This window comes from Gorilla gorilla, chromosome 18, assembly GCF_029281585.2.
Source record: "Gorilla gorilla gorilla isolate KB3781 chromosome 18, NHGRI_mGorGor1-v2.1_pri, whole genome shotgun sequence".
Classification (NCBI taxonomy): Eukaryota; Metazoa; Chordata; class Mammalia; order Primates; family Hominidae; genus Gorilla; species Gorilla gorilla.
The window spans coordinates 104837781-104848406 of record NC_073242.2 but is presented as its reverse complement, the minus strand read 5'-3'; the positions used below and the strand labels follow the sequence as shown (position 1 = coordinate 104848406).

At 37.8% G+C, this 10626-nt stretch overlaps 1 protein-coding gene across 2 annotated transcripts in view; it reads right to left on the bottom strand.

The window, feature by feature from the left end:
* Window positions 1-4314: 4314 nt before the first annotated feature.
* The window catches only part of LOC129527723 (serine/threonine-protein kinase SMG1-like), a 58718-nt gene continuing 52406 nt past the window's right edge, over window positions 4315-10626 (bottom strand). For both annotated transcript variants that reach the window (XM_063699767.1, XM_063699768.1), the window contains 5 exons: window positions 10340-10465; window positions 9896-9961; window positions 8876-8973; window positions 6980-7152; window positions 4315-4435 (listed from right to left, as the gene is read on the bottom strand). In XM_063699767.1, coding sequence (XP_063555837.1) covers window positions 8941-8973; window positions 9896-9961; window positions 10340-10465 — 225 coding nt within the window. In that variant the 3' untranslated portion in view covers window positions 4315-4435; window positions 6980-7152; window positions 8876-8940. The remainder of the gene's footprint in view (window positions 4436-6979; window positions 7153-8875; window positions 8974-9895; window positions 9962-10339; window positions 10466-10626) is intronic.

Below are 10626 nucleotides of genomic sequence, written 5' to 3'. Positions count from 1 at the left end.
GGTCGGGTGTGGGATTTTCCACTTGGGGTATCATACTGGTGCTCAAAAAGTTTCAAATTTTGGAGCATTTTAGATTTAGGATTTTCAGATTAGGGATGCTCACCAGTAAGTGTTATGAAAATATTCCAAAATCCGGCTGGGCATGGTGGTGCCCACCTGTAATCCCAGCATTTTGGGAGGCCAAGGCAGGTGGATCACCTGAGGTCAGGAGTTCACAACCAGCCTGGCTAACATGGTGAAAACCCATCTCTACTAAATACAAAAAAATTAGCCAGGCGTGGTGGCGCATGCCTGTAATCCAAGCTACTTGGGAGGCTGAAACAGGAGAATCGCTTGTACCTGGGAGGCGGAGGTTGCAGCGAGCCAAGATCACACCATTGCACTCCAGCCTGGGCAACAAGAGTAAAACACTATCTCCAAAAAAAAAAAAAGTATTCCAAAATCCAAAATCCAAAACACTTCCAGTCCCAAGTATTTCAGATAAGGAATATTCAACCTGTATGAATGTTTCTAGGGAAAAAGAGACAGCCAAAATATAAGACCATGTATAAGAACTAACTTCAGTAGACAGAAAGAAAAAAGTACCAGGGGAAGAAGAAAGAGACCGCATTTTAAAACAACTATACAAATCTGAGCTGTAAGAAACACTGACATTTTCTATAAGCATGCTAGAGCAAATAGGAGAAATTCATAAAACATTTTCTAGAAAATAAAACTAATATAAAAAAACTTATCAAGATTTGTCAAGGAAAAAGAAGAAAAGTTAAATATAATGGCAAGAAAACATTCCTACCAATTTTATTTATCCAGGCATGTCTTAAATATGGCTGTTTGCTACATACAGTGATTCTGCAGACATGTTGACATGACAGTGAAATACATAAATATGTAATGAGAAAAGGCTTAACTGTGGATAAAACAAAGTCATTACAATTAAAGACTCACCCCTATTAGTGAGTTTTTGGCATTTCCAATTGTAGTCAGGGCACTGAGGTCAAATTTAACTACAAATTTTGCATTGTCTACATTGAACACATGATTCTTAAAAGCCTCATGTTTTATTTCAGAACAGGCCTCAGGAAGTTGCAGACTGTGCAGGAGGTCGTTTAGGGCACAAGTCATTTCTCCCAATATTAACTTATAGGCAGTCTCCAAAACAGGAATATTCTTCAAGCTGAGCATTGCTTGATAAACAGCATGGGCTACAGCAACAACCTGAAAAACAAAAAATTCAAGGAAGTGATAAATGGAAAATAAATCTTCTAAAATTATATGGAAAATAAATCACTATCTGTATTAGTGCTGATGATACAAATAAATTTAAAATTGATCAATTCACTGTCCGTAGCACTTAATATTTTAATTTTTTAAAAACCAATCAGAAAACTGACACAGATCAGTATGCTATTTCAAATCTATTAAGTTTTATCACAAATAAAGAGTACTATAAATGAAAACTGTCAATATGAAATTTCCAAAATGGCCGTTTTTTTTTTTTTTTTAAATAATCAACATCAAAAGACATATGGAAACAGCAGTTTAAGACTGGGTTTCTTAAATCTACCAGGAAAGTCTGTGGTGGATTTGACTAGGGGGTGGTTGAAAAGCCAGTCATTTTTGTTTACCAAATATACAGTACTTCTTAATTTATAACTTCATAAATGTGTCAACTTGTTTTACCCTTATGAAAATTTAATAAATTTAATAACAGCAAAAGATGCATAGTCTGAAAAGAGTATCTGGCACATCATTCATGAAAGTATTCAGTATGATTATCAAGAAATATAAATTTAAAAGAACAAATACAATCACTATATTCTAAATCAAACATTTCACATTTCACTCAATTTCACTTATATAGCCTGGTAAGCAACATTAGGTCCAACTCTTCAGTGACTCAAGTTGTCAAAATTCATTATCAATGTATTACTTACCTCTTTTTCTTTATGATAACACAAGAATAGTAGTTTAGATGATGGTATAAACAGTTTTTCTACAAATGATGATGGCAGTTTTGTATTTATCTGTTCAACAATCTAAAAGAATAAAATTTTTAAAAAATGAGCTTCTCAAATTACAAAAAGACATGCAGAAACCTTAAAGGCACACTGGTAAGTGAAGGAAGCCAATTGAAAAGGCTACATACTATATGACTCCAACTACATGGCATTCTGGAAAAGGCAAAACGATGGAGACAGTAAAAAGATCAGGGGTTGCCATGGGCTTAAGATGGAGGGAGGGAGGAGTGGGGACAGGGAATGAGGAAGGAGTGGGTAGAACATAAAAGATTTTTAGGGAAGTGAAACTATCCTGTATGATACTGGTAATAGGGGAAACATGTCATTACACATGTTAAAGTCCATAGAATACATAACACAAAGTAAACTATAAAATTAGTTAATAGTATCAATATTCACTCCTTTGTAATAAATGTACCACACTAACACAATATGTTAATGAGGGGGAAACTGTTGGGATGAAGAAGGTATATGGGAACTCATTGTTTTCTGCTCAATTTTCTGTATATCTAAAAAATAAAAGTCTTTTAATTTAGAAAAATATATCTAAGCTATATTTTAAGGCCTTAATACTGTGACATTAAAGTGTTTAGACACCTAAATAGGACACACTTATTTTACAGTTATCATGGGCATTTTTTCACATTAGCAAAGAGAGGTGTAATTCTGGCAGAAATGCTCAGCAGAATGTCATTTAGAATTTGCTTTAAAACAAGCCAGTTGGAGATGAAAGGATAACAAAGAGGCCTAGATGAAACCAGATGGGCCGTTTGTTTCTAATTATAGAAGCTGAGTGTTAAATATGTACAAATTTATTATACTATGCTCCCTATTTTTATGTGCTTCAGAATGTCCATAATAAAAGTGGGGGGAGGATATTTATGGTTAAGAAATTAAAGGAGGCCGGCCGGGTGTGGTGGCTCACGCCTGTAATCCCAGCACTTTGGGAGGCCAAGGCAGGCAGATCACGAGGTCAGGAGATCAAGACCATCCTGGCTAACATGGTGAAACCCCGTCTCTACTAAAAATACAATTGTGCCACTGCACTCCAGCCTGGGCAAAAGAGCGAGACTCCGTCTCAAAAAAAAAAAAAAAAAAAAAAGAAATTAAAGGAGGCCAGGCATGATTGCTCACACCTGTAATCCCAGCACTTTGGGAGGGCAAGGCAGGAGGATTACTTGAGACCAAGAATTTAAGTCCAGCCTAGAAAATGCAGTGAGACCCCTTCTCTCCAAAAAATACAAAGGTTAGCCAGGCATGGTGGCATGCATCTGTAGTCCCAGATAGTCGGGAGGCTGAGTGGGAGGATCACTTGAGCCCAGGAGTTTGAGGCTGCAGTGAGCTCTGATTGTACCGCTGCACTCCAGCCAGGGGAATACAGCAAGATCCTGTGACCAAAAAAAAAAAAAAAAGAAAGAAAGAAAGAAAAGAAAAGCAAAAAACAAAGAATCTGGTGCGTAGAGCAATGTTTCCTCAGAAAAAACGAGTAAAGCTACACTGAGACTAGCTATCAACCACTAAAAATAGAGGCCTGGCAGAGTGGCTCATGCCTATAATCCCAGTACTTTGGGAGGCCAAGGCAGGTGGATTGCTTGAGCCCAAGAATTCAAGACCAGCCTGGGCAACATGGCAAAACTCCATCTCTACAAAATAATATAAAAAATTAGCCAGGTGTGGTGGTGCATGCCTGTAGTCCTAGCTACCTGGGGGGCTGAGGTGGGAGGATCACCTGAACCCAAGAGGTCAAGGCTACAGTGAGCCAAAATCATGCCACTGCACTTCATCCTCTGCAACAGAGTGAGACCCTGTCTCAAAAAAAAATTTGCATTAAAAATAAAAGTAAATAGACACTAAAATGAAAGCATAGATTATAAGACTGATGAATGTACTCTAAAAAAATAATATAATAAAGCAAAGCCCTTGTTTTTTCTTTTTTGAAGACAGGGCCTTTTTTGTCACCTTGGCTGAGTGCAGTGGCACAATCAGAGCTCACTTCAACCTCAAGTTCCTGGGCTTAATCGATCCTCCTCCCTCAGCCTCCCGAGTAGCTAGGACTGCAGGTGCACACCACTACACCAAGCTAATTTTTGACTTTTTGTACAGATGGGGTCTCACTACATTGCCCAAGCTGTGCCAGAATTCCTGGATGCAAGCAATCCTTCTGCTTTGGCCCCCCAAAGCGCTGGGATTACAAGCATGAGCCACCATACCCAGACAAAGCCCTTAATTTCCTACATATCCATTTAAGGGCCTGAATAAACCAACACATTAAAAAGGAAAAGAATAATTCACATACCAGCATGAGTAAATTCAAGACTGAGATGATATAATCGGTACCACGAGTCTGGCAATTCTCCAGTTGGTCTAATCCATATGTAATGACCATGTCACCATGTATAGTCATGCTAGGATCCAAGCTGCCGAGCAAAACACCAACACACTCATTAGCAGCTGTCAACACAGCCTCAGAAAAAAACACCTGGTTTGCAGCCGTCACACATCTCATTACTCTGTACAGAATCTGTAAATGGGGAAAACAAGCAGCTTTTTAAAAAAATTCACGTGCTTCCACAAAGCAAGAAAATACTTTTTATTTAATGCAATTTCAACTGAAAATTAACTGCTTGCCTTGCCAGCAGTCTCTTAATATTCTAATTCTCAGTAGCTGAATAATAATGATACCTTTACTACAATATGTAAACATGATCTTGGCTAAAAAATCCTAAAGTGCTACTATGACAGGAAATGGAATCTGCCATCCTCTATTTCCCACATACCCAACTTCGTTTCTCCCAATGTCACTAAATGGCTGAAGCTCAGAATCTTTATCATGAAATACACCACGACAGTAATGGTATCGACAGCATGGGAATAGCCAGCCCACACATACTACAAGCTAGCTCTTGGGCTTTTGGGAATCAATCTTTCAAAACTGAACATACGAGTCACTTTAAGCTTATTAAAGTTTCTATCTACTGATGGTCTCTTTTGAAAGATAAGCACTCTCATGCTTACCACATAGTATCTTCAAAAATCATATGATTTCCAATACACACACAAACAAAATCCCCCACTTAACTATAATGGCCAATAATTGTGTACTAAATTTCTAATAAAATAGGGGAGAAAACAGAGCAAATGTTAAAAAATATTTCTGTAATATTTAACAACCAATACATACAGGATTTTATTTAGTCTACCCATGGTTTTCATTAAAAGTATCCTTGGAGGTTGGGCATAGTGACTCACATCTATCATCCTAGCACTTTGAGAGGATTAGCTGGAAGGTTCTCTTGAGTCCAGGAGTTTAAGACCAGCCATGTCAACATAACAACACCTCATCTCTACCAAATTTGTTTTTAAATTAGTTGGGCGTGGTGGCTCACACCAGTAGTCCCACCAACTACTTGAGAGGCTGAGGTGGGAGGATCACTTAAGCCTGGGAGGTCAAGGCTGCAGTGAGCCAAGATCGTGCCACTGCACTCCAGCCTGGGCAACAGAGACCATGTCTCCAAAAAAAAAAAAAAAAAAAAAAAAAAACAGAGTTGGGGGGAGAGGGCAGAGGGGGAAGCATTCTTGGCCATGCATGCACAGTGGCTCAGGTCTATAATCCCAACACTTTGGGAGGCTGAGGTGGGAAGACTGCTTGAGGCCAAAAGTTCAAGACCAGCCTGGGAAACACTGAGACCCCATCTCTACAAAAATAAAAAATTAGCAGGAGCTATGCTGGGAGGATCACTTGAACCCAAGAGATAGAGGCTGCACTGAGTCGTGATGGCACCACCCCACTTTAAAAAGAAAAAAAAAAGCTGGGTATGGTGACACCCGCTTGTAGGGCTGAGTGAGGTGGGAAGTTCACCTGGGCCCAAGAGTTCAAGACTACAGTGAGCTATGATTGCACTACTACACTCCAGCCTGGGTGACAGAGTGAGGTTCCAGCTCCAAAAATAAATAAAAAAAATAAAAACCTCACCATTCTACCATTCTCAAAGGCCTAAAAGATCCTCATAAATCAATATACACCTATCCTATAAATTATGTCCCTTTTATTTTATGTCTGAATTAACGGCTTTTTATTTCAACTCTGTACAATCTTCAAACAACCACCTTTTAGACATTAAAAATGAAGCAAAGATATTAAACCATTTTGAAACCATATTGGTTTAAAATACCGATATGCTGGTTTCATTTAAGTTCTGACATTTCTGCTCAAGCACACAACTTACTATATAATCAATATCCTATTTTATTTAGCAACATGTTCAGCAAAAGTATATGCTCCTAAAAGCAAGTTTTATCCTAACGGTAAAATTTTCATCAGTTAGATTAAATTTTTTATGACTGTATCACACATGCTTCTTTCTCCTTATTCAAAGCAGAGCACAATGCCTGGGGGTCATTTCTTGTGTCTTCCACTGAACCCTCATTGGATGTGCTATATACAGTGCAGCTAATGTCTGAGGCTGTTCAAGTGTGGCAATCTAGCTACCTCATTTTTAATTTGTTTATGTTCTTTGATATCAGGCTATCAAAGAATATAAAGATACACAAGTTTTCATATGAGTTCCATCTTATGCTCAGAGAAGATTACTTTCTGAGGCTTCTCCTACAGTGTGCTATTCGTAATATGTTGAAAAACTAAAAGGAAACCCAATAATTTAAAAGTAAAATTATAAGAAATATTATTTAAAAATGAAAGAATAAGATTTAAAAATTCAGAGTGGCCTTTTGTCATGGGAGGGTAGGGGAGTTGGATGAAAGGAGGATGAGATATAACAGGATTCCCTGCTTTTCTGGTTATTTAAGAAAGCAGTCAGACAATATATACATATATACATACATACATACATACATGCTAAACAAATGAAGGATTAATAACAGTTCACCTGGTAAAGAGAATCATTTACAATGTAAAACAATTTTATTTTTGAATGACACTTCAAATGCCCAAAAGCACTTACATCTGTTACGTATGCCTCAGTAATTGGAGGACCCGAATTGGGCTGAGGCGTTCCCCAATGCTCCTCACCACAGTACTAAATACCCGGAGAAGCGCAGCCAGCTTTGGTAATGACACTGATGGAGGAGGCACGTCTTCATCCACTGATTCCCCAGAGGCCACATGGCTGAGGTCCTAGATGTGAATTCACAGCATTCTTAATAAGTAGTACATTGTTTAAAAAAAAAAAACAACTCTAAAATATTTCAATCAATTCATTTTAGAATAGATTTTTAGGTTTTTAGAAAGAGAACTGTGGCCCATGAGAATATTCATGACTCTGAATATAAAAATGGGTTTTACCTAATTATTTCAAAAAGCCAACATTAAACCCAATAGACAACAAATTAAGGAAATAATCTCTTAAATCAACTCAGAAAGCTGTTGGGGAAAAATAAATTCTAGCACATATGCTCTAGTTATATGTAGGTATAAATGAAGACGGAAGCTTTTGCCACTCCTGAATTAGTTTTTGGCTAAAAATCTCATTCTAGGTATTCTTTGAGCCACTCAGCTCAACAGTGAGTCCTCCAAACCAAGAGCATGCACATGAAGAGCAAAGGGAGATTACAAGACCTGGTCTACAGATGTGTAACTGAAGAAGTACGATATATGAAAAGGACAAGATTCGCAAAAACTAGGATACTAGAACCAATGTATACATCTACCTAAAATTAAGCACCAAAATAACAGAAGAGAATGAGATCTTAAGGATAACAAGGGGAAGCATCTCTACAAACTAGAATGTGTGGCTTATGAGAGGTAGATCAGCTTTAAACGTGGGCTGTGAAAAAAGACATTCTAGGTGTGGGGGCAAAGAAAAAACAATGCAGAAGCAAAACATTTCCTTGCTTTTCTAGGAAAGAGTAAACACATCAGTACAGCTAAAGGTACTGAATTCCTGTTGACTACAAGCAGCAAAGATGAAAAAAACAAGATGAGGCCAAAATCTTTATGGGAGCCTTGACTGGTTGATCTGAATAGGGGAGAAACACAAAGAGATTCAGATAAGAGATGGCACAGAGTTAAGCCATGACAGCGGGGCCAGAAAAGCCAAGTACCAGTAACAGAGGCTTCAGCAGTGCCCTTAAAGCTCCTATGCTATATTCGTACAGCCACAAAAGCTGGCTGAAGCCAAGGCTTGTCCTCCAAAGTACGATTCAAGATCTCCTGTACATATGTAAGAGGAAAATCTTTAGGAGCTTTTGGTGTTTTGTGTTTTTTTATAACACAACATCAATTTGCTTTAAGACTCTGAAGACTGGGAACAAAAAATAAAAATAAATAACAAAAAATGTCTTTAGAAAAATACCAGCTACCAAGAGTATGTAAAGCTTTGCGAAATACGAAGCTTGCAACGTTTCTTTTAGTCTCTCCAGTAATTCTCCTGGTAACTTAAAACACATCTGAAATAAATGTTTAAAATACTGACTGGGCACGGGGGCTCATGCCTATAATCCCAGCACTTTGGGAGGCCGACGCGGCTGGATCACCAGTGGTCAGGAGTTTGAGACCAGCCTGGCCAACATGGTGAAACCCCGTCTCTACCAAAAATACAAAAATTAGCTGGGCGTAGTGGCGGGCACCTGTAATTCCAGCTACTCAGGAGGCTGAGGCAGGAGAATCATTTGAACCCAGGAGGTGGAGGTTGCAGTGAGCTGAGATCGTGCCATTGCACTCCAGCCTGAGTGACAGAGCGAGACTCTGTCTTAAAAAAAAAATTTTTTTCAAAATATTGCAATGGGCTTGTAATTTCTGCTTAAATGTCAGGAGGTCTGAGCCATTTTAAAATAAATCTAGCACAATTTAAGATTTTTTCTTAACCAAAATTTTAAGAAACAGCTTTCTATATACTCACCTCAGCATATGCTTCCATGTCTTCTAGAAACTGATCAAGAAGAGTCGTAGAAAATGCAAGATCAGCTACCCAAAATGGCTCCAAACTCTGCAACCACCCTTGGAATCGCATAAGAAATTGTGAAAGGGTAGGGGGGAGAAAAAACACCAAAAAATCCAAATTAAAAAAATATAAGAGGCTTCTTTTAAAAAGTATCTGGTTTTCAAGCAGCATACCCTAAAACATGTCCTATATCAAAAAATTAAGACTGCTAAACATGCTGATCACGATTAACCAATACCTCTTTAATTAATACCTCTTTAATTTCTGCAGAAATTAACATGTAAATGTTATTTCCTTACTTTTTCAGTAAATTTCATATCTATATTGTCACTACACATGACTTAAGACTAAAATGCCACAATCTACCATTGGCCTGGCTAATCCCAGGGCCACATCTAACCATTAAAGGTGTATACTCATCTCCTCAGTGAAAATGAAACAGACCACCATCACCTGAATATCTTATTTTCAAAAGTTTATTACACCAAGTAAGTTACGAGAAACTATGACACTTGAAACAAGCTGAAATGTGCAAATGAGCCACGCTAGTCATTCACTTAACTCCAAAAAAAAGGGAAACAAAACCATTTCTCATTTATGACAATTCTCCAAATTAACCCTATATTTCCTTTTTTAAAAAAATAACCAGAAAAACAATAAAATGTGACAAATAACTTGGATCTTCCATTGTCCACTTCAGGGTATTGCCACTGCAATATATTCTTACCATATACTTTCCTACCAGTACAAACTACAAATAACTTGGGTAAGTCCTGTCTGTACTTACTCTACCCACCTACTAGTAATTTCCTCTGAAAATATATATTTAGCTAACAAGTCATGTTCATTTACAATAAAACATTTCTCTGAATTAGTTTTCTTGCATTATTAAAGAAATGGTATTGATAGATGGTCACTGGGGGACCACTGCTCCTCCCCGACAGTATTTAAATAACTGGTATAGGCTGCAAGACTCACCTGCTGCGTGAGCGAAGGTTTCTGAGTATGATCTCTATGCCATCCAACTAATATACCAACTGTATCCTTGATGGAAACAAAGAGAGAGGGGGCCAATCATTTTAAGATATTACTGCCATTCACCTGTGGACCATTCCACAGCAAAAGATCCTAAAAAGAGCATCTATGTTCTACCTACTTGACATTCTAGAAACTTAGAAAGGGGAGAGGGGCAGGAAAATAAAAGAACTACATTTCTGACAACAATGAAATAGTTTATTTTCTTCGAATATTTTAAGGTACGAACGTCAGAAAGAAAAATGCGGCATTTAACCCTGGAACCTCAAATATCACTGATTATACTCAAAGGAGCAGAGGCATTGTGTTCCATCTGATTCCTCAGTTCCTCACACACACAACCATCCCCCTCACCCCATGACCTGAACAGCGGAATGAGGAACTCACCCTAAAATTAGTGCTGAAAATATGAGGGTAACATTGAGCCACCAAAAGAATGCACTTAACACATTTGCAAAGCAATTCTGGTGTATCCACATTTTCAAGAATTGACTGCAGGCTGGTCATTACAAGCTTAAAAATAAAAGTTACAAACCGTGAACATTCAACAAAATAGGGAGAAAACAAGCAAATTAGGTTCATTATTTACTAAGTGACTACATAAAAAACTGAGTATGAGACCAAGAAAAATAGGTTCTGTAGTTTTAGTTAAAAAAAAAAAAAGAATTGACTTG